This window comes from Ornithorhynchus anatinus, chromosome 1, assembly GCF_004115215.2.
Source record: "Ornithorhynchus anatinus isolate Pmale09 chromosome 1, mOrnAna1.pri.v4, whole genome shotgun sequence".
Lineage (NCBI taxonomy): Eukaryota > Metazoa > Chordata > Mammalia > Monotremata > Ornithorhynchidae > Ornithorhynchus > Ornithorhynchus anatinus.
Window position 1 is genome coordinate 54,441,583 of NC_041728.1, and position 24,170 is coordinate 54,465,752.

Below are 24,170 nucleotides of genomic sequence, written 5' to 3' on the forward strand. Positions count from 1 at the left end.
CGTGGGACCACCTGATGACCCCGTCTCTCCCCCAGCGCTTAGCACAGTGCTGTGCACCTAGTAAGCGCTTAACAAATACCAACATTATTATTATTATTATTAAAATGTGGATGAAGAATGTGAGCCTCCCGTGGGATCACCTGATGACCCCGTCTCTCCCCCAGCGCTTAGCACAGTGCTCTGCACCTAGTAAGCGCTTAACAAATACCAACATTATTATTATTATCATTATTGTTATTATCATTATTATTAAAATGGGGATGAAGACTGTGAGCCTCCCGTGGGCCCCCCCCCGATGACCCTGTCTCTCCCCCAGCGCTTAGAACAACGCTCTGCACCTTAGTCAGCGCTTAACCAATACCCACATTATTATATGACTCCACCGCTAATTGAGGGTGTGGTGTCTCTTTAAAAGGGGGCGGGGCTCCAACGCGTCGGAGCGCGCCTATTGGTCTAGGGCGCCTCGGGTGCCGCCCCCTTGGGTGACGTCACGGCGTTCCCGGTTTCCGATTGGAGGCGGCGGCCGTCAATCTCGGGGGCGGGGAGTTTTTTTTTAGGGTGGCGTCGGGCGCTAACCTGTTGTTGGCCGGGCGGGCGGGAGGGAGGTTTCTTTCCTACTTCGGCCCGGACCTGCCTGTGGTTACTTCGCTCGCCCTTCCGCTCGCCCGTCGGGGAGAGACACCGGTCACTATGGTCAGTGCCGTCGGTCGGAGCCGGGGGTGGGAGGACGCGGGCGACCACTGGGGGGCGCTCCTTGCGCTCCCTGCCAGGGCGCATGCGCGCGCCCCACCTGTCAATCATCCATCCATCCATTCATTCATTCAATAGTATTTAATAATAATAATAATAATAATAATGTTGGTATCTGTTAAGCGCTTACTCTGTGCCGAGCACTGTTCTAAGCGCTGGGGTAGACATAGGGGAATCAGGTCGTCCCACGTGGGGCTCCCAGTCTTCATCCCCATTTTCCAGATGAGGGAACTGAGGCCCAGAGAAGTGAAGTGACTTGCCCACGGTCACACAGCCGACGAGTGGCAGAGCTGGGATTCGAACTCATGACCTCTGACTCCAAAGCCCGTGCCTTTTCCACTGAGCCACGCTGCTTCTCTATTTATTGAGCGCTTACTATGTGCAGAGCACTGTACTAAGCGCTTGGGGTGAACAAGTCGGCAACAGAGACGGTCCCTGCCGTTTGACGGGCTTACAGTCTAATCGATAGTAATGATAATAATAATGTGGGTATTTGTTAGGCGCTTACTAGGTGCAGAGCACTGTGCTAAGCGCTGGGGGAGAGACGGGGTCATCGGGTGGTCCCACGTGGGGCTCACAGTTTTCATCCCCATTTTGCAGATGAGGGAACTGAGGCCCAGAGAAGTGAAGCGACTTGCCCACCGTCACACAGCTGACAAGGGGCAGAGCTGGGATTCGAACCCATGCAGAGCACTGTGCTAAGCGCTGGGGGAGAGACAGGGTCATCAGGTGGGCCCACGGGAGGCTCCCAGTCTTCATCCCCATTTTAATAATACTGGTATTTGTTAAGCGCTGACTAGGTGCAGAGCACTGTTCTAAGCGCTGGGGGAGAGACGGGGCCGTCAGGTGGTCCCATGCAATAATAATAATAATAATGTTGGGATTTGTCGATTAGACCGTAAGCCCGTCAAAGGGCAGGGACCGTCTCTATCTGTTACCGATTTGTCCATTCCAAGCGCTTAGGACAGTGCTCTGCACATAGGAAGCGCTCAATAAATACTATTGAATGAATGAATGAATTTGTTAAGCACTTATTATGTGCCGAGCACTGCGCTAAGCGCTGGGGTAGATACAGGGTCATCAGGTGGTCCCACATGAGGCTCACAGTTAATCCCCATTTGACAGATGAGGAAGCTGAGGCCCAGAGAAGTGAAGTGACTTGCACACAGTCACACAGCTGACAAGGGGCAGAGGCGGGATTCGAACCCATGACCTTTGACTCCCAAGCCCGGGCTCTTTCCACTGAGCCACGAGCGCTGACTGTAATGATGGTATTTGTTCAGCACTTACTATATGCAGAGCACTGTTCTGAGCGCTAGGAGGATACAAGGTGATGGGGTTGTTCCACGTGGGGCTCATGGTCTTCATCCCCGTTCTACAGATTGGGTAACTGAGGCCCAGAGAAGTGAAGTAATAATAATAAGGATGGTATTTGTTGAGTGCCTACTATGTGCCGAGCACTGTTCCCAGCGCTGGGGTAGATACAGGGTCATCAGGTGGGCCCACGTGGGGCTCACGGCCTTCATCCCCATTTTACAGATGAGGTCACTGAGGCCCAGAGAAGTGATGGTATTTGTGCAGCGCTTACTATGTGCAGAGCACTGTTCTAACCGCTGGTGGGGGGGGGGGGGGGGAATACAAGGTGATCGGGTTGTCCCACATGGGGCTCACGGTCTTCCTCCCCATTTTACAGACTGGGTAACCGAGGCACAGAGAAGTGAATAATAATATAATAATGATGGTATTTGTTCAGCGCTTACTATGTGCAGAGCACTCTTCTAGGCGTTGGGGTAGATACAGGGGAATGAGGTTGTCCCACGTGAAGCTCCCAGTCTTCATCCTCATTTTACAGAGGAGGGAACTGAGGCCCAGAGAAGTGAAGTGACTTGCCCAAAGTCACCCAGCTGAGACGTGTCAGAGCCGGGATTCGAACCCATGTCCTTTGACTCCCAAGCCTGGGCTCTTTCCACTGAGCCACGCTGTAATAGTATTAACTGAGCACCGACTATGATAATAATAATGATGGCATAATGATGATGTAGTCTTGTTTTTGTTTTGTTCTCTTTTGCTTTGCTGTCTCCCCCGATTAGACTGTGAGCCCGTCATTGGGCAGGGATGGTCTGAACTGTCCATTCCCAGCGCTTAGTACAGTGCTCTGCACATAGTAAGCGCTCAATAAATACTATTGAATGAATGAATGAATGAATGGTCTCAAGTGGAAGCAGCGTGGCTCAGTGGAAAGAGCCTGGGCTTGGGAGTCGGAGAGCATGGGTTCGAATCCCGGCTCTGCCACGCGTCAGCTGTGTGACTGTGGGCAAGTCATTTCACTTCTCTGTGCCCCAGTTACCCCATCTGGAAAATGGCGATGAAGATTGTGAGCCTCACGCGGGGCAACCTGATTCCCCTGCAATTACCCCAGCGCTTAGAACAGTGCTCTGCACATAGTAAGCGCTTAACAAATGCAAATACCAACACTATCTATTGCCGAATTGTCCATCCCAAGCGCTCAGTACAGTGCTCTGCACATAGTAAGCCCTCAATAAATACTATTGAATGAATGGTCTCTATCTGTTGCCGAATTGTCCATTCCAAGCGCTCAGTACAGTGCTCTGCACATAGTAAGCGCTCAGTAAATACTATTGAATGAGTGAATGAATGGTCTCTATTGCCGAATTGTCCATTCCAAGCGCTCAGTCCAGTGCTCTGCACATAGTAAGCACTCAATAAACACTACTGAATGAACTATGAGCTTGGGAGAGTCCAAAACAACAGGAAAGACACATTTTTTCCTGCCCACGCCGAGTTTACAGCCTGTCCGGCTCCTCTCCCCTTCCGCTGGGGACTTTTCATTTCTCCCCTCAACCCGGAGGGGTTGAGGGAGAGGGGAGATCAACTGTGAGCCCGACGTTGGGCAGGGATGGTCTCTTTCCGTTGCCCAATTGTCCAGTCATTCGTTCATTCAGTAGTATTTATTGAGCGCTTACTATGTGCAGAGCGCTGTACTAAGCGCTTGGAATGAACAAGTCGGCAACAGATAGAGACGGGCCCTGCCGTCTGACGGGCTGAACGATGGCAGTAAACGGCGTCGAGGGGAAGAACGTCTCGTAATAACAATGGCAACTAAATAGAATCGAGGCGATGTACATTTCATTAACAAAATAAATAGGGTGATGGAAATATATACGGTTGAGTCCCAGCGTTTAGTCCAGTGCTCCGCACATAGCCGCAGCGTGGCTCAGTGGAAAGAGCCCGGGGTTGGGGAGTCAGAGGTCACGGATTCGAATCCCGGCTCTGCCGCCTGTCAGCCGGGTGACTCTGGACAAGTCACTTCACTTCTCTGGGCCTCAGTGACCCAATCTGTAAAATGGGGATGAAGACCGTGAGCCCCATGTGGGACAACCCGATCACCTTGTATCCTCCCCAGCGCTTAGGACGGTGCTTCGCACATAGTTAGCGCTTAACAAATGCCATCATCATCATCATTATTATTATTATCATTATTGTTACAGTGCTCTGCATTTAGTAAGCACTCGATAAGTACTTACTGAGCACTTACTTTGGACGGAGCTTAGTACAGTGGTCTGCACCTAGTAAGACCTCGGTATCTCTGAATGAATTAGTAATTAAAAAAAGAAGTGGTGGTACTTATTGATCACTTACTGTGTGCGGAGTTTAGTGCGGTGCTCCGCACATAGCGCTCGATAACTACGATTGAATGAATTGATAATAAAAAAAAAAATAAGTGTAGTGGTACTTATTGAGCACTTACTGTGCGCAGAGCTTAGAAGAGTGCTCCGCACGTGGTAAGCGCTCGATAAGTTCGATTGAATGAATCAGTGGTACTTATTGAGCGCTCACTGTGGGCGGAGCTTAGTACAGTGCTCTGCAGATAGTAAGCGCTCGATAAAATTCGATTGAATGAATCAGTGGTACTTACTGAGCGCTTACTATGTGCAGAGCTGAGTTCAGTGCTCTGCACATGGTGAGCGCTCGATAAAATTCTATCGAATGAATCAGTGGTACTTATTGAGCGCTTACTGCGTTCAGACCTTAGTACAGTGCTCTGCACATGGAAAGCGCTCGATAAAATTCGATCGAATGAATCAGTGGTACTTATTGAGCGCTTACTGTGCGCAGAGCGTAGTACAGTGCTCTGCTCACAGTAAGTGCCCGATAAGTACGATTGGCACTTATTGAGCGCTTACTGTGTGCACAGCACTGTACTAAACGCTCGGGAGAGTACACTAGAAAAGAACTAGCAGGCACGTTCCCTGCCCGCAATGAGCTTAGAGTGTATCTACACCAGCGCTTAACACAGTGCTTGGCACATAGTAAGGGCCCAAGTACCGTAATTATCCCCGGCCTCCCCCTTGTCTTGGGGCGGGAAGCCCGGACTGGGGTAGGAAGACCCCGATCCCGGGATTTTGTCCCGCTTTTCCGCCATCCAGCAGCTAGAGAAGCAGCGTGGCCCAGTGGAAAGAGCCCGGGCTTGGGAGTCCGGGGTCATGGGTTCGAATCAAGTCAGCCGTGTGACCGTGGGCAAGTCACTTAACCTCTCTGTGCCTCAGTGACCTCATCTGTAAAATGGGGATTAAGACTGTGAGCCCCACGTGGGACAGCCTGATCACCCTCTCTGCGCAGAGTAAGCGCTTAACAAATACCGACATTATTAGAACCGCAGACTCAGTTGCCCCTCCCTATTTCAGCCCCTCTCTGAGAGCAGATTGGGTCGGGAGGATCCCCGGGCCTCTAAGCGCTCCTGTGCTTGCCGGTCAGTGGTATTTTTCAAGAGCACTGTACGCAATGCTTAGGAGAGTAGTTCACTCTCCCGAGCGTTTAGTCCAGTGCTCCGCACACAGTAAGCGCTGATTAGACTGTCAGCCCCTCACTGGGCAGGGATTGTCTCTAGCTGTTGCTGAATTGTCCATTCCAAGCGCTTAGTAGAGTGCTCGGCACATAGTAAGCGCTCAATAAATACTATTGAATGAATGAATAAGTGCCAGTCGACGGAGTTCAACAAAATTGATAATAATGATGGCATTTGTGGAGCACTTACTCTGTGCCAAGTACCGTGCTAAGCGCTGGGTGGATACAAGGTAATCAGGTTGTCCCACATGGGACTCACAGTCTTAACCCCCATCTTCCAGATGAGGTCACTGAGGCCCAGAGAAGTGACTTGCCCAAAGTCACACAGCTGACAAGCGGCGGAGGCGGGATTGGAACCCATGACTTCCGAGTCCCAAGCCCCGGCTCTTTTGGCTAAGCCACGCCGTTTGTCTGCTTGGTGGCGATGATCCCTGCCCTCGAGGAGTTTCACCATGTAGAAGATTGCGGAGCAGCGTGGCTTTGTGGAAAGAGCACCAGCCCGGGAGTCAGAGGACCCGGGTTCTCGGCCCGGCTCTACTTTGCCCTGCTGCGTGACCTGGGGCGAGTCACTTAACTTCTCTGTGCTTCAGTCCCCTCGTTTGAAAAAGGGGGATTAAATCCTCCTCCTTCCAATTTAGACTGTGAGTCCCAGGTCGGGCAGGGACTGTGACCAACCTGATAAACTTGTGCTTACCCTAGTGATTAATAATAACAACTTTGGTGTTTGTTAAGCGCTTATTATCTGCAGAGCACTGTTCTAAGCGCTGGGGGAGATACAGGGTAATCAGGTTGTCCCACGTGAGGCTGACAGTTAATCCCCAGAGAAGCAGCACGGCTCAGTGGAAAGATCACGGGCTTTGGAGTCAGAGGTCATGGGTTCGAATGCCGGCTCTGCCACTCGTCAGCTGTGTGACTTTGGGCGAGTCACTCAACTTCTCGGTGCCTCAGTGACCTCATCTGTAAAATGGGGATGAAGACTGTGAGCCCCACGTGGGACGACCTGATTCCCCTGTGTCTACCCCAGCGCTTAGAACAGTGCTCGGCACATAGTAAGCGCTTAACAGATACCAACATTATTATTTGACAGATGAGGTCACTGAGGCACAGAGAAGTTAAGCGACTCGCCCACGGTCACCCAGCTGACCAGTGGCAGAGCCGGGATTCGAACTCATGACCTCTGGCTCCCAAGCCCGGCCTCTTTCCACTAAGCCACGCTGATTAGGCTGCGAGCCCGTCACCGGACAGGGATTGTCTCTATCTGTTGCCGAATTGTCCATTCCAAGCGCTTGGTACCTCGCTCTGCACATAGTAAGCGCTCAATAAATGCTATTGAGTGAATTAGAACGGTGCTTGACACATAGCAAGCACTTAACAAATGCCATTTAAAGAAATTCTAGTGGAGGAGTTTACGATCTAGACTGAGGCCCCTTTCCTTCCACCCCGCCCTGCCCCGCTTGTAGTCGCTGCGGTGAGGTGGGGCTGATTTAACAAGCTCTGGCTACGATCCAACACCACCCTCCCCAGCACTCCAGGCCTCTCGTCCTCTCTTTGCTCTTCTTTCTCTGTCCGTTCTCTTCTGCCCTTGCCTCCGGCTGGATGGCCCAGTGGGTAGGGCTTGGGCTGCCGAACTGTCCATTCCAAGCGCTTAGTCCAGTGCTCTGCACATAGTAAGCGCTCAATAAATACTATGGAATGAATGAATGAGAGGCAGAGGGACTTGGGTTCCAGGCCCAGTCTGTCTTCCCTCTGACTTTCCCCTTATTTTAGGCGGCACCGCCATTCTTTCTTTCTCAGAAGCCCGCGACCTTGGCATTATCCTTGACTCCTCTCTCTCATTCATTCATTCATTGTCATATTTATTGAACGCTTACTATGCGCAGAGCACTGTACTAAGTGCTTGGAATGAACAGTTCGGCCACAGATAGACAATTTTTGTTGGCGTTTGTTAAGCGCTTACTATGTGCCGAGCACTGTTCTAAGCGCTGGGGTAGACACAGGGGAATCAGGTGGTCCCACGTGGGGCTCACAGTCTTCATCCTCATTTTACAGATGAGGGAACTGAGGCACAGAGAAGTCAAGTGACTTGCCCACAGTCACACAGCTGCTCTGCACATAGTAAGCGCTCAATAAATACTATTGAATGAATGAATACAGTGCTCTGCATACGGCAAACGCTCCATAAGTACGATGGAATGAATGAACTGCTTTGTGACCTCGATAAAGAGGCTTCTAATCACTAAATGTTAACTTGATGATGATTCTCGCGCGTAAAGCCGGAGCCTGAGGTGGAGTGCCAGCCTCCTCAGGGACTCAGGGCCCGGGGGGATCAAACAGTAATGCCTCTACGCAGCGTGAGCAAGTCCAGAGTCTCAATCCTGCCCCTCCCTAGCCGTGCCAACGTGCGGGCTCCGAGCGGACTGTGGGCCGGGAGCTCTGTCACATAGGTTGTGGACGGTAGGTCTTCGACTCCTCTCTGACGGGCCGGGAGATGGGGCCTCTGTCCTCCGGTCACGGAAGGTAGACACCATCCCCCAGCCCCTCCTGGGAGGTGCCGATCCCAGGGGAGGAGGGGCGGAAATGACATTCATTCATTCAACGCTATTTATTGAGCGCTTACCATGCGCAGAGCACTGTACTAAGCGCTCGGAATGTACAGTTCGGCAACAGACATGGCTGCGTACTGGTCAGAATGGAAGATCTGGAGATCGGTGATTCGGAACGGCCAGGTTAGGGGCCTGGGATTTGAGGCTGGTAAACAGCAGCAGAGGCACCAAAGCTCTCCAGCGGTGCTCCCGGCTGGGAGCCGCCTGCTTGGTTTCACTCAGGGTGGGTGTCAGGGAAGCAGTTTCGCCTAGTGGATAGAGCATGGACCTGGGACTCACAAGGACCTGGATTCCAATTCCGGTTCCGCCGCTTGTCTGCCGTGTGACCTTGGGCAAATCACCTCACTTCTCTGTGCCTCAGTTACTTCATCTGTAAAATGAGGATTAAGACTATGACCCCTATGGGGGATGGGTGCTGTGTCCAACCCAAATAGCTTGTATCTTCTCCAGCACTTAGGACAGTGCTTGACACATAGTGAGCTCTTGACAAATCCCATTATTATTATTATCATTGTTATGTCACACCTGAATTTAGGCAAGCGAAGGCTCAAAGGCACCTTTCTTGAGCACCTGAGGCAAGAAAGGTATTTGCTTTGGTCTAGACTGTGTCCCTACAAACCAAATAACCCAAGGCAGTTCATCCCTCTCCCTCCCCACCTTTCCCTCCCTTTCCACTCCTTCTCTTCCCTCATCCCCCTGTCTTCCCCCATCCCGGGGCCCTTTCTCCCTGTATCTCCTCTCGCCCCATCTTTCCCTCTCTTTTCTTTCTCTCTCTCTCTCTCTCTCCAGGAGTTAGCACGTCTGTGGTTGGCCTCCAGGATTCCCCTTAGCTTGGCCGCTGGTTGGCGTGAGATGGAGGCAAGGATCCTCTGCTCTCTTTCCCTCTGTTTCACTCTCACAGTTTTGAGGGTCTTCAGTTTACAGTGATGATTACCCAGTGAATGCAGGTAGGTACTCTGTAACTAAGCTTGGTGTCCAGTGAGTCTCATGATCCATCATAGTGCAGAAACCTCTCCCCCATCCGTCATTCACTCACAAAATTCTGGGTCCCTTTCAAACAAGTCCGTCGCTCGACTAATTTTAACGCTTTTGGTTGAGCCTCGCCCAGCCTACCTTGATCGTTACTGAGCAAAAGAGAAACCCAGAGCTGTGGGGCCGGGGCCGCCGGGAACGGTGCTAACCGGTGACTTGCCCATCCTCTCCTGGCTGTCCCCCTGCCGCCCGGCAGTCCTAGGACATAGAAATATCCGTGGTTATTTTTCTTCCTCTATTTTTCAGAACAAGCCGTCATTCAACCTGATATCTGAGAAATGTGACATTCTGTCCATCCTCAACGAACATCCCGAAAACCGAATCTATCAGCGAAAAATTCAGGTAAGGACAGATTTGGGGCGATACCCGGATTTTTTTTTTTTTATGGTCTTTAAGTTCTTACTATGTGCCAGGCACCATTTTAAGCACTGGACTTGATCATGTTGGTAGTTGTTAAGCTGTTGTTACAGCACTGTTCTAAGCGCTGGGGGAGATACAGGGTAATCAGGTTGTCCCACGTGAGGCTCACAGTTAATCCCCATTTTACAGATGAGGTCACTGAGGCACAGAGAGAAGTTAAGTGACTTGCCCACAGTCACCCAGCTGACAAGTGGCAGGGCCGGGAGTCGAACCCGTGACCTCCGACTCCGAAGCCCAGGCTCTTTCCACTGAGCCAGGCGGCTTGATCCAAGGTGATCAGATTGGACACAACCCATGTCCCTCGTGGGGTTCACAGTCTTAATCCCCATTTTACAGATGAGGTCACTGAGGCACAGAGAAGTGAAGTGACTGGCCCCAAGTCACACAGCAGATGAGTGGCAGAGCCAGGGCCAGAACCCAGGTGCTTCTGACTCCCAGACCCTTGTTGTATCCAGTAGGCCACGCTGCTTCTCTAGGCCATGCGAAGAGGTCATCAGTGTGTCCTGCCAAGCAGTGGGGCAGAAAAGGCTCATGGACCGGGTAGGGGAGGCGGGAGCCTGGGGCCAGGGTGCCCCTGGGATGGGCTGGGTGGGCCGGGGCCTGCCAGGAGAGCAGAGACATTCGTGCGGAACTGAGCGGGTGATGGCGAGGAGATCACTCTACCTTCTCCTCCGGGATGTGTAAGATCAGTCAATCATATTTATTCCCTGCCTACTGTGAGCAGAACACTGTACTAAGCACTTGGGAGAGTACACTCCAAGACAGTTGGTAAACACGTTCCTTGCACACAAGTGACTCGGGTGGGCTAGTCCAACAAGACGGCTCACAAACTCAGCCGGGGCTAGAGTTCACCTGCTTCTGTAGGAGCAGGGCCCGCTCTCCACTGGCAGCAGGGACGGGGCTTCCCTATTTCTTTGGGAATTTTCCTCAAAGTTCCCACCGTTCCAGGTCTGTTCCAAGAGGCTGAGAGACTCTGCAGCGTGGCTCAGTGGAAAGAGCGCGGGCTAGGGAGTCAGAGGTCACGGGTTCTAATGCCGGCTCTGCCGCTAGTCAGCTGTGTGACCTTGGGCAGGTTACTTCTCCGTGCCTCAGCTCCCTCATCTGTCAAATGGGGATTAAAACTGGGAGCCCCACGTGGGACAACCTGTTTACCTTGTATCCCCCAGTGCTTAGAACAGTGCTTTGCACATAGTAAGCGCTTAACAAATACCTCAATTTATTTATTTATCTGCGGGAGGAATTCTACCCTCGAAACTTTCCCGACTTGGGCTTCTTCATAAGTAAGAAATATGCAGATTCCCCTGAAACGTCCAACCCCCTTTTCTCCCACTCCCGCCATCGATATAAAAAACGACTTGAGCTCACGTACTGTGTTTCCTCTGCCAAGAGGCATTCAGGGAATGTGTGTTCAGTCCCTAGATTTCACATCCTCAGAGTTGTAAATTCCTCGTGGGCAGAGAACATGTTTACCGACTGCGTTGTATCGTGACTCTCCCAGATGCACAGTACAGTGTTCTGCACACAAAACTTAGAGAAGCAGCGTGGCTTAATGGAAAGAGCAGAGGCCTGGGAGTCAGAGGACCTGGATTCCCTCTCTGCCACTTGTCTGCTGTGTCACCTTGGGCAAGTCACTTAATCCTTTCTGTGCCTAAATGCTGTAATCTGGAAAACAGGGATTAAGACTGTGAGCCCCATGTGAGACATGACCGAGTCCAACCTGATTATCTGGTATCTACCCCAAAGCTTATTACCGTACCTGGCACCTAGTAAACGCTTAACAGATTCCATAAAAAAGCACTCAGTAAATACCACTGTTGATGATTGATGCTGTTTAGGGCAGCGCTGCCCCAGGCCTCTGGGCCATAGAGAGTTGTTGGTCGGGAAAGCTGGGGAGATGGCGTTCCTAGCCAGATCTCTCTCTCTCCCCGGGTCGGCCTGCAGAATGATATGCGGCAGGAGGAGAATCCAGGGGGCTTGATCCACTTGTGCCTTCCAGGTCAGTGACCATGATTTCTGTCCACCAAGGAACTCAGCAAAAGGTTTACTTCGGTCAGGAAGACAAAAGGCGACGGGAACTGCTTTTACCGAGCGTTGGGCTTTGCCTACTTGGAGTCTCTTCTTGGGAACGACAGAGAAATCCTCAGGTAAGTCACAGCTCATGTGGGTGTTCCGTCCGCAGGATGACGCTGGCCGTGCTGAGCATCAAGATTTTCATTTTCACTGAATTCTGCCGTTCAGCCAGGGCTGGTGGTTTGACTCTTTGAATGCTAGCATTATTATTGCTATTATCCATTCATTCAGTCATGTTTATTGAGCGTTTACTGTGTGCAGAGCACTGTATTAAGTGCTTGGAAAGTACAATTCAGCAGTAAAGAGAGACAGCCCCTGCCCACAGTGTTAAGCCCCGTGCTACACACCGGAGTAGAAACAAGATAATCAGACTGGGGACAGTCTCAAAGACAGTGTAAGTGGAGAGAGCGGGAATCTTATCCCCATTTTACAGGTGAAGACCGACAGAGAAGTTAAGTGATTTGTCTAAGGTCACAAAGGCAGAGCTGGGTTTAGAAGCCAGTTTCCTGACTCCCAGTCTCGTGATCTTTTCACTGTATCACACTGTCTCTTTCTAGGGCTAGTAAGAATTGAACAGCTGCTGAAGGAGGCTGAAGAAAGCATTCTTCTCTGGAGGTTTCTGGGAAAGATTGTCATCCGGCTTAGAGGAATCTTATCTAACAGAGAAGCAACAGCGTGGCCTAGTGGAAAGAGAACGGGCCAGGGAGTCCGAGGAGCTGGGTTCAAATCCTGCACTGCCACTCGTTCATTTTCCGGCCTTGGGCAAGTCACTTAACGTTTCTGTGACTCAGTTCCCTCACCTATAAAATGGGGATTTTTATTATGCTATTTGTTAAGCTCTTAGTATGTGCCAAGCTCTGTACTGAGGACTGGGGTAGATACAACCTAATCAGGTTGGACACAGGTTGTCCCACATAGGGCTCACAGTCTTAATCCTCATTTTACAGATGAGGAAACTGAGGCACAGAGAAGTTAAGTGACTTGCCCAAGGCCACACAGCGAACAAATGGCAGTGCTGGGTTTAGAACCCAGGCCCTCTGACTCCCGAGCCCATGTGCTCTCCACTAGGCCACTCTGCTTCTCCCTCCTACTGAAAATGTGAGTCCCACGTGGGATGGACCTGACCGGCTTGTATCCACCCCATTGCTTAGTACAGGCTTGGCACGAAGTGCCAAAGTGCTTACAAAGACTACAGTTGGTATCGTCATTAATATTGTTATCAGAGGCTAATTTTTTAACAGAGACAAAGAGAAGCAGCGTGGCATAGTGGATAGAGCATGGGCCTGGGAGTCAGAAGGTCATGGGTCCTAATGCCAGCTCTGCCACTTGTCTTCTGGGTCACCTTGAGAAAGTCACTTCACTTTTCTGTGCCTCAGTTACCTCATCTCTAAAATGGGGATTGAGACTGTCAGGCCCACGTCGGAGAGGAACTGGGTGTCCCACCCGATTTGCTTGTATCCACCCCAGCACTTAGTACAATGCATGGCACAGAGTAAGTGCTTAATAAAAACCATAATTATTATTATTAAGGGGCTGACCGGGGGGATTTTCTGCTCGTAGAGGGAGCAGATCTCCCCATCCCCACCCAGCCTGGCCAGGCTGACACACTGGGCCTTTGCCAAAGTGTGCTCAGCTGCAGAATTTCTGAAAAAGAAAGTCTAGAGCAGGTCACGTCAGCCCCGGGGAGCATCCTGCAGTGCACAGTGGCCTCGGTCCCCGCTGCAGGGGAATGCCGCCTCTCTGGCCCGCCCGAGAAACCGTCTACCGTGCCGCCAGCCGGGTTTCCAGCAACCAACTATCCATCTCCGAGCTGGGGACCGGTACCCGGAGTCGGGGTTTGCTGTGGAAATCCGGGGCTGGAGGATGGAGGGGTGAGCCCCGGTGCCCCCTCCCACCATGGCTGGGCAAGTCCCAGCTCGCAGAGGGCTTCCCAAGGGATAAGAAGTGACACACGGGCTGTCTATGGGCTGCCCTTGGGGCTCTGCCAGCTTCAAAGGCTGCCGGGGTCTTCAGTGAGAGAGGGACCCTGCACAGACTGGTGGGAATTCCCTCCGGGGAAAGGATGAGAGAGGTGACCTAGGGCAGAATAGTTCTCGCCTTCCCCTTCATTGACCCCTCCCCTTTCTCCAATCAATCTATCAATCAGTCAGTCAGTGGTGTTTATTGAGCCCTTACTGTATGCCAAGTATTCCACTAAAATAGCATTTGTTAAGTGTGTTATGTGCCAGTGCTGTTCTAAGCACTGGGGTGGATACAAGTTAAGCAGTTAATCACGTGTCCAATCTAATTAACTTTTATCTACCCTCGCCCTTAGTACAGTGCCTGGCACATTGTAAACATTTAACAAATGCCATCTATTTCTGTCCATCTAGAAAGATAGATATGAAGGGTGGACACAGTTCCTGTCCCATATAGAACTCTAGATCAGAGGAGGGAGAACAGTTATTGAATCCCTATTTTACAGTTGAGAAACTGAGGTCCAGAGAGGTTTACAGTTGAGAAACTGATGTCCAGAGAAGTTAAGTGACTTGCCCAAGGTCACACAGCAAGTAAAAGGCGGAGCTGGGATTAGAATCCATGTCTTCTGGGCTCTTTCCACTAGGCTATGCAGCTGCACTGTGCTAACTGCTTGGGAGAACATACAGGAGTTGGAAGAGACGTTCCCCGCCCACCCAGAGTCCAAAGTTTAGATGGGGAGGCTGACATTTAAATAAATTACAGATGGTGTGTAAGGAAATGTCCATAAGTAACCTGGGGCTGAGAATGGGGTGAATATCAAATGCTTAAGGGGTACAGATCCGAGCGTAGAGTTGACCCAGAGAGGAGGGCGGGAAATGAAGGAATTGTTGGGGACCGTCTCTTGGAGGAGATGTGATTTTAGGAGGTTTTAGAAGGTGGGGAGAGCAAGTGGTCTGTTAGATATGAAGGGGGGAGAGGATTTTGGGCCCGAGGGAATGACGCAGTGAGGGGTCGGCGGTGGGATAGATGGGCTTGAGGTCCAGTGAACAGGTTGGCGTTAGGGGAGCCGAGGATCTCCAGAGCTCTGGGAAAGTAGGGCAGGGATACTACTTCTGTCTCTTGCCCTTGGAAGACCTGGGTCCCGTCTCCTGGGAGTAGTAGTCCCACTGTCAGTCAGTTCTATTTATTGAGCACTTACTGTGTGCAGAGCACTGTACTAACCGCTTGGGAGAGTATAATTTATAATCATTCCTTGCCCGTAATGAGTTTACAGTCTAGAGGGGAAGGCACACATTAATATAAAGAAATTACAGATATATGCATCAGTGCTGTGGGGCTGGGAGGGGGTGATGAATGAAGGGAGTAAATCAGGGCAACCCGGAAGGGAGCGGGAGACACCCTTTTGGTGGTCCTGGCCCCCTCCGCGGGGAGGAGAAATTTACAGACGGAGGACACTCGGGCTGCAACCCCACCCTTCTCCAAATCGGCAGAGTGGATCCCAGGCATTACCTATCTCCTTCTTTGATCCAACAGAATGACATCTGTTCCCGTGTTCAGCACAGTGCTTGGCACATTGTTAACACCTGAATGAGTACCGTGATCATGAGGCACTGATCCCTCCAGAGAGCCACTCCACCCACGGCCGGCAGCCCCCTCCCCCAATTCCTACCCCTCCCTGTCTCCTCTGCCAGGGGAGCTGGGGGCTCCTCTTTAGTTGGCAGATGAAGCGGCGATGAGAGGAGGGGTACGGGAGGGATTTCCAATCAATCGATAGTATTTATTAAGTGCTTACTGTGTGCAGAGCACTGTACTAAACTCTGCAATAATGCAATAGTACTAAGATAGGCCCATCTCAGGGTTGCACCTGGAGAGTTTCCAGCACTCTTCCGGTCTCGGCAATGAGCGGGAGAGTCAAACAGATTCATACCCATTCCATTCCTAGCTTGGGCAGCGGCTAACGAGTGGAAGGCAATCTGCTATGAGTCAAAACTCACCCATGCTGGGTAACAGGGGCACGGGAGAGAGTTGAGGGCGGAGACTCAGGTTTACTGTGCAGAAGCAGGCAATGGTAAACCACTTCCATATTTTTACCAAGAAAACTCTCTGGTTACACTACCAGAACAATTGCAGATGGCAAGCGGGGCGTTCTGGGAGAGAGTCACTTCACTTCTCTGTGTCTGTTACCTCCTCCTGTAAAATGAGGATTAGGACTATGAGCCCCATGTGGGACAACCTGATTACCTTGTATCTACCCCAGCACTTAGAACAGTGCTTGGCACTTTGTAAGCACTTAACAAATACCATCGTCATCATCACGTGTCCGTGATGTCACTACGGGTGGGAAACGACTCGACAACGTAAGACTAAGCTCAGAGTACAATATAACAGAGTTGGTAGACCCATTCGCTGCCCACAACAAACTTGCGGTCTAGAGGGGGACACGGACGTTAATATAAATAAATCAGGACTGTGTACATAAGTACTGTGGGGCTAAAAGAGGGGTGAATAAAGGCAGCAAACGCAAGTACAAGGGCGACACTGAAGTAAGCACTCAATAAATACAACTGAATGAAGTCACAGTCAATCAATGGAATTTATTAAGCTTTTACTGCATACGGAGCATTGTACTAAGCACTTGGGAGAGTACATATAACAGAGTTGATAGACACATTCAGTGCTCACAGCAAGCTTACTTCCCTAGGCCTCGGTTCCCTCATTTGTCAAAGGGGAATATGAAAGCTGTTTCCCTCCCTCTTAGACTGCGAGTCCTATGTGGAACAGGATCAGTGTCTGACCTAATTCTCTTGTCTCAACCCCGTAGCACCTAGTAAGCATTGGACAAATCCCCCAATTATCATTATTTTCTTCCTTCAGGTTTAAAGAGCTGCTGCTGAAGACCCCGAATGATCTCATATCGGCCGGATTTGAGGAGCCCAAGTTTCGGAGCTTCTTCGTAGCTGTAAGTAGGTTGTGAGGTGGGTCGTCCTGCGGGGGTAGGAGGCCGGGGGTGACGAGTCTCCCCCAGGAACCCTGTCGAGAGAGCGGCCGAATCCTGGTGGAGTTTGGATCCCTAGGTGGGAAGATATGGATGACGAGAGGACTGAATGGGCGTGGGCCCTGTTTTGGAACTTCTGGGTCTGGGGTTTCCAGGTGCCCAGCTGAGGATGTCACTAAGACTTGGCACTCCAAGGAGGAGAGCCTTTTCTGGGGTGCTCCTGTTCCTGCCCAGAGGGACTGCTAGAGGACTGTAAGAGACCGTAGGCTCAATGTGGGCAGAGAATGTGTCTACCAACTCTGTTGTACTGTACTCCCCCAAGGGCTAAGTCCAGTACTCTGCACGTAGTAAGGACTCAATAAACAAACACCGTTAAAAAAAAACCCCACAAAACCAACCTTTCATATAACTCATTTAAGCTTGCATATCAAAATGAGAAACTCAGTTGCTTCAATTAATTTCAAGTACGGTATTTATTAAGACTTTTCCATGTGCCAAAACATCGTTCTAAGGGCTGGGGTAAGACATGGTAAGACTACATTTTTATTGCCCTATTTATTTTGTAAATGAGATGTACATCACCTTGATTCTATTTATTGCTGTTGTTTTAATGAGATGTCCATCCCCTTGATTCTATTTATTGCTATTGTTCTTGTCTGACTGTCTCCCCCGATTAGACTGTGAGCCCGTCAATGGGCAGGGACTGTCTCTATCTGTTGCCGATTTGTACATTCCAAGCGCTTAGTACAGTGCTCTGCACATAGTAAGCGCTCAGTGAATATATTGAATGAATGAATATCAGATCGGAGACAGTCTCTGTCTCACATAGGACTCACGATCGAAGAGGTAGGGAGAGGCGATCCCTTATCCCACATCCCATTCTACAGATGAGGAAAAGGCACAGAGAGGTTGAGTGACTTGTCCAAGGTCACCCAGGAGTCCTGAAGCAGAACTGGGATTAGAACCCAGGTCCCCTGACTTTCCCCAGACTTTCCAGGTGACTACCTCAGTACCCTTTTAAAAGACTCCTCCAGTTAAAGGGAAGACTCCACTTAGATGGGTAAAAAAGATTCTGCCTGCAAATGGGTTTGTCATTAACAGTGACACAGCTGAGGTCCGGGCTACCGTCCAGGATTGGCTATGGATCCCGGGATTCTTCTGTGGCTGCTTCAGGTGGGTCCTCCCGAGAGGACCGGGAGATCCCGTCTCTCTCTGATGCTCACCTTGGGTTTAGTTTTGCAGTGCAGTCGAGTCGTTGGAGAAAGACAGTTCGGTTTCCAGCCTGCTGAAAGTGTTCAACGACCAGAGTTACTCTGACAGAATTGTCCAGTTCCTCCGGCTTCTGACGGCGGCCTTTATCAAGAACCGAGCAGATTTCTTTCGCCATTTTGTCGACGAGGAGATGGACGTCAAAGACTTCTGTGCTCAGGTTAGCGCCTCGGAACAGAAGGAGCAGGCAACTGTCTCGGGGGTGGCGGGTCTTTGGCCATCCCTCTGACACATGGGTAGCAGTGAGGCTGTCCAGGTGGTTGGTCGTGATCCAAGGGTTGGCCGCTCCCATGAGGAATTCCCAGGAGATGGTGCTTCTCTGCTCCACTGGGAGGATGGGCCTCGTCTCCGCCCTTACCCCCGCCCGGGGGCTTTAGTGTTAATGGGAGTAGGTGCCCCAAAGTGGTTGTGAATCATGGGGTTCCTTCCGTCCACATGAGTGCTAGCTGGAGGCAGCGGCCTCAGTGGCCCAATCTGGGTTAGGGGGTGGGCCGGGGCCTCGGTGATTCATCCTAGTTCGGCTCAGAAAATCAGGACTGCCTCCCCTGGAGTGGGAATGGAAATGCCCCCTGCTGTGGCCGCCAATCCTTGGGAGATGATGATGGCTGTGGGTGTATCTTCCCTGTTTTTCTTTGCTCTCCCTCAGTCCCTCCTCATCCCCCCCTCTATTCTCACCCTCTTTTAAGCCCATTCCTCCCCAGCTTTAAGTGACCGTGTCTTACCTCTGGATGCCAGTAACCAGTGGTCACCTGGTGACTAGTGAGAGACTTCCAAGCAGAGACCGAATCCTGGGTTTGGGAAGAGAAGTGGTGGCGGCTTTTCCTGGAAGTACCAGACCCCACCAGCCTGGTCTCCATCTCCTCCTCCTCCTCTACTTCCTCCTCCTCCTTCTCTTTCTCCTCCTTGTCCCCTTGCTCCCAGCTCCATACAAATCTCAGCAAGTCAGAGTCCCCGCTTCAACATCTGCCTCTGCGACCGTTTCGTGGTTCTATATCTGGTCTGTGATTTGTCAAGGAGCTGCCAAAGTGGCGCACATTTCCACAGAATGCTCTGAAACTGCCTGGCAAATTTTACATTTGGACCCCGCTCTTGAGAAGCTTACGATCTAACACAGAAGGCAGGCCAAACGTACAGAAGAAATGAGAAAACTTAATCGCCATAGAGATCTAAAGCCCAAAATGCACAGTAAAGAGAGGATGTGTGCCACCAAAAGGGGTCTGCAGCTACATTGCTTTTTTTATTACCCTTCATGTCTGTTGACTAGTGAGTCGGTGTGGACCTGAGTGAGACTCTGCCTTGCCCCCTCTCTAGTGGGGAACAGAAGCAGCTCCTCCTGAGTCTAGCTTGCCTCCGTAGGCAGCTTGGATTTTGGTCTTGTCTTATGCCATCAACTCGGCAGTGGTCTCTGATCCATAGCAACTCCATGGACCCATCTCTCCCAGAACGTACCACTCTCCGTCTGCAATCGTTCTGGTAGTGCATCCGCAGAGTTTTCTTGGTAAAATACAGAAGTTGTTTACCATTGCCTTCTTCTGCGCAGTAAACTTGAGTGTCTGCACTCGACTCTCTCCCATGTCGCTGCTGCCTAACACAGGTAAGTTTTGACTTGTAGCAGATTACCTTCCACGCGCTAGCCACTGCCCAAGCTAGAAATGCAATCGGTATGCCTCTGCTCGACTCTCCCTCTCGTAGCCGAGGCTGGTAGAGCACTGGAAACTCTCCAGGTGTGATCCTGAGAGGGATGGATGGGTTTTGGTGCCACGGCCTAAAGCCCGTCCCTCTGTTGGCATTTCCAGGAAGTGGAGCCAATGGCCACGGAATGCGACCACGTTCAGATCACGGCGCTGTCTCGGGCTCTGAATATTCCTCTTCAAGTTGAGTACGTGGATGAAGCGGACGGCGCCCTGAACCATCACGTGTTTCCCGAAGCAGCCAGCCCATCAGTTTACCTGCTTTACAAAGCATCACACTACAACATCCTTTATGCGGCAGCCGGAGTGGATTGATGCAGGGGGTGAGGGCGCCTTCTGGGGTAGATGTGTATTCTAAATAGAATATTCCACTCTTCAAGTGATAAGACGCTTCGTTGACTAGAAGATGCAGATAGATCCTCTTTGGGAACGGTGTCGATATGGGATCATTGCTGTTTTCTAAAACCCTTGCAGGTCACTGAGCCAGTGGGCATCTGGGTGGTATTTTTAGTGTTTACGTTGGCTCTTCGTCCTTGCCCAAAGGGGGGAAATGGGAGTTCCGTGGAACCTGATTGCACTTAAGGCACTTAAGTGCGAGAAGCAATGTGGCCAGATAAATAGGGCTCCAGCTTTAATTATTCAGCAATCCCTTTGGTACCCCTTGTAGTGAAGTTTGGTGCTTGGTGAGAATCAGGTCAGGGCTGGGCTTTGCTGTGCTGGGGAATTTGCTTCCTTAAGGAAATTGACAACTTGAGGCCCCTCTTCCCTTGGCTTTATAGTTTTCCATAACTAAAAATGGAAAAACGCTGACCAGAGGTGCCCCATCCAGCCCTGGGAAGAGGCCTCGAGAGGGTTCAGAGAGTCCTCTACCCCTCTGGGGTGTCTCCTAGGGTTCCAGTTCTGTGAGAAGTTCTGGGGAGAGGCTGGGGCTGCCACCTTTTTTCAAACAAAAATTCAAGTAGCGGAGGCTGAGATGTTTTGGGATACCATTGCCTCGCAGTAAGGAGGTGGCACTGGAGGCGATATTGAGAAAATCCTGAGTATAAATTGAGGTTGTCTTTGATGAAGATGTCTATTTGCGGCTTGGCAGAGAGGGAGTTTGATCGACCGGGCCTCCCAGATCTCCGTGATTTCCTGTCTCCTGTCCACTGAGCCGGTTCACGTTACGAAAAAAAACTGGGCAACGGGGACCACTCGACGAGTGAGGTTTGACTCACAGGAACTCTCGCCTTCCCTGGACAGGTCGCGGTCCCGGTCGGGCCATGCGATAGCCTTCCCTAGCAAGCTTGCCCCTTCCTACTGTGGCACACGTAGTCCTCTGCTGGGGGAAATTCACATTCAGAAACTTGGGGGCTGAGGAACAAAAGGAGGGAGGCCTCTGTGGACAGTTTCTCCCCATGAAGGGGGACCTGAAGGGGGCCCCCACGGTTGTTCTCTCGCCAGAATGGGGCAGCGCTTGTCCCGCCATATTCTAGATGTCGTCTCCTTGGGGCTTTATTTTCACAAACATTTAAGAGGAAAAACAAGAGGGTGTGATCATTTGTAATGCTTCAACTGATCCCATTTTAGTGTTGGGGGAAAGGGGCTGAGAAAATGCAGAATTTGGGACTAATCCCATTGGACCATCTGCAATTCCTTGTCTGGTAAGTAACATTCCACATGGTATCTGGAAAACCTGGTGTTTCATTCAGTCAATTGTATTGATTGAGCACTTACCGTATGCAGAGCACTGTACTAAGCACTTGGAAAGTACAATTTGGCAACACATAGAGACAATCCCTACCCAACAACGAGCTCACAGTGTTTGTCGTAAAGTGGGGGCAAACTGGGTCTTGATCTTGCTTGGCATCTTTGTGGCACCACCCTAGCTCTCGACGGCTTTCTGTGATCATTAAAAAGGCTCCGGCATGAATTGCGTTTGTGTGGTTTGGCCATTTTACTGTACTGCTAGCCTACCAGAAGTAAAGCCAAGCGTCACCTGGACTACTGTGTCACTGGTAAGTTAGCCGGAATGATGGGACAGGGAATGGGCAGGTGAGTTTGAGTTGCTTTTGTCGGTGGGTTGGGACATGATAGGAAAGGAAGCACTGGATGTTTCACTGCAGTGAAGGTGTTGGGCTGCTCAGTCTCGTAATCACTGGGCCACAAGAGCCTGGCTTAGGTGGGTGGGCTGGGCAAAACTGAAAGGGTGGCTAGGGCCAACCGTTTCCTCGGCGGGCCGCCGGACGGCATGGCACCGGCAGGGGCTGGATGAGCGGACTTATCTGAACCGCTTTTCCTCGCCTCCTCTCTGACCAACATCCACAGGTTGCCTCCAAATGACTTTACCTGCCAGCCAGAAGAGGCTGAGCAATTCAAAGGGTGGAGCTTGGGGCCGAGGCAGTGGTCTGGTTGGTTTGGGCCCAAACCTAGCCAATTGTCTCCATCCTTGGCTTTTTTTCCTCGGCAAAGGTCTAGGTGTCTATAGCAGAAGAACTCGTTCTCAGTTGTCTGGGGATTTGGCCCAAGGACCTGCTTCGGTTGACTCCTCTGAGGTAAGCCTTTTGCAGCTGTCCTGAATTTTAGCCCGGCTCCTTGCCCAATCAGAATTGTTTGAGCACCTCACTTCAGCCGTTTCTCAAAATATGAAAATATCATTATTCATTCTTTTCTAACTTACTAGTAGCCTGATTTTTAAATTTTTCATAGGTAGTCTTAATTAAATAAGACAGCCAAAAGCTCCCCAGATTTCAGTAACCTCAGGGGGAACGCTTTTAGTGAGACGCTACGGAGGACACAGTTGTATCTGCTGCTGAGGCCTGATGGATTTTCTGGCAGGGATCAGACTGCACCCATCCTTACCCCTGCCAGAAGTCTCTCAGTGCCTTTAGCCATGTGGGGACTGGGACAGATAGAGTAGAAGACCCAGCAAATTCCATCATTGTAACTGGAAAAATAAGACAATGCCGATCTTGCTGCTGTTCAAATATGCCCCTTCATCCCTTCCCTCTGTCCCCCCCTCCAGCTATAAACTAGAAGCCCAATTTAAGCCCGATTCCGATATCTTGGGAGTAGGAGGGGGAGCTCTCCCCCTCCCATCTCACTGATGATAATTATGGTATTTATTAAGCACTTACTATGTGCCAGGCACTGTGCTAAGCACTGGGGTGGATACAAGCAAATAGGGTCTCACAATCTTAATCCCCATTTTACAGATGAAGTAACTGAGGCACAGAGAAGTTAAGTGACTTGACCAAGGCCACATAGACAAGTGGCAGAGCCGGGATTAGAACCCATGACCTTCTGACTCCCAGGCCCATGCTCTAACCATTATGCCATGCTGCCACTATAACCCAGCCCACACACTTGGCTCCTCTGATTCCACGCAACATGGTCTAGTGGCAGGATCATGGGCCTGGAAGCCAAGAGACCTGGGTTCTAATATTGGCTCTTCCACTAGTCTGCTGCGTGACCATGGGCCAGTCCCTTAACTACTCAGCCCCCCCGCCCTTTGTAAAATGGGATTAAATCCTATTCCCTCCTACTTTCATTCACTCATTCAATCGTATTTGAGTGCTTACTATGTGCAGAGCACTGTACTAAGCACTTGGAATGTACAATTTGGCAACAGATAGAGACAATCCCTGCCCAATAACAGGCTTGCAGTCTAAATGGGGGAGACTTGGACTGTGAGCCCTATATGGGACAAGGGACTGTGTCCAACCTCAGTGCTCAGGTCAGTGCTCGGCACAGTCAGTGCTTCATTAAAATCAAAAAAACTTCCTCACTGTACTTGGACGTCACCGATCTCGCTGCAGACCCTTTCCCAACATCCTCCCTCTGGGGCAGAGCTTCCCTTCACTTCATCTACAACAGACCACGACTTTCCTCGTCTACCATTAAAATCACAGCTCCACCAGGAGACCATCCCTAAGTCCTCACTTGCCTTATATGACCTCTCCCATGTCCCCTATGCATCTTTAAGCACTATCCTTCAGACCCAAGTAACACATTCAATTGTATTTATTAAGCACTTACTGTGTGCAGAGCACTGTATTATGGGCTTGGAGAGTACAACAATAAGCAGACGCATTCCCTGCCCACAGTGAACTCAGTCTGCCGGGGGAGACAGACATTAATATAAGAATAATTAAATTGCAGATACGTACCTAGTGCTGTGGTGCTGGGAGTGCAGAAAAACAGGGATTAAGTCAGGGTGACGCAGGAGGGAGTGGGAGAAGAGGAAAGGATATGGTGGGGCTGGGGGTGGGGTGGTTAGTCAGGGAATGGCTCCTGTAGAGGAGATATGCCTTCAATAAGGCTTTGAAGTGTTTGTGTGTGTCGCGGGGGCGAGGGAGGGGAGAGTAACTTTCAGCTGAATTTGAGGACGGGGGGGGGGGTGTTCCAGACCAGAGGCAGGATGTGGGTGAGGTAGGCAAAATGGAGGCACCGTGAGAAAGTTAGCATTAGAGGAGCTAAGTGTTTGGGCTGAATTGTAGTAGAATAGCAAGGTGAAATAGGAGGGGGGCCAGGTGA

The 24,170-nt window shown here is 50.8% G+C and overlaps 1 protein-coding gene and 1 non-coding gene across 4 annotated transcripts; one reads left to right on the top strand and one right to left on the bottom strand.

Moving 5' to 3' along the window:
- Positions 1 to 560: 560 nt before the first annotated feature.
- OTUB2 (OTU deubiquitinase, ubiquitin aldehyde binding 2) lies at positions 561 to 21,572 on the top strand. 3 transcript variants are annotated; one of them, XM_029050252.2, is made up of 7 exons: positions 574 to 693; positions 9,009 to 9,166; positions 9,498 to 9,593; positions 11,697 to 11,815; positions 16,575 to 16,659; positions 17,930 to 18,124; positions 19,761 to 21,572. In XM_029050252.2, the coding sequence occupies exons 2-7, from the start codon at positions 9,161 to 9,163 to the stop codon at positions 19,968 to 19,970; spliced, it is 711 nt and encodes a 236-aa protein (XP_028906085.1). In that variant the 5' UTR covers positions 574 to 693; positions 9,009 to 9,160; the 3' UTR covers positions 19,971 to 21,572. The 3 variants fall into 3 exon arrangements, with proteins under 3 accessions (XP_007667542.1, XP_028906085.1, XP_007667541.1); XM_007669351.3 differs by having other exon boundaries at positions 9,504 to 9,593; XM_007669352.3 differs by lacking the exon at positions 9,009 to 9,166 and having other exon boundaries at positions 561 to 693; positions 9,504 to 9,593.
- Positions 19,569 to 19,706, bottom strand: LOC114817734. Its single transcript, XR_003765592.1, has one exon. It is a non-coding gene; the product is annotated as a small nucleolar RNA SNORA7 (small nucleolar RNA).
- Positions 21,573 to 24,170: the final 2,598 nt, after the last annotated feature.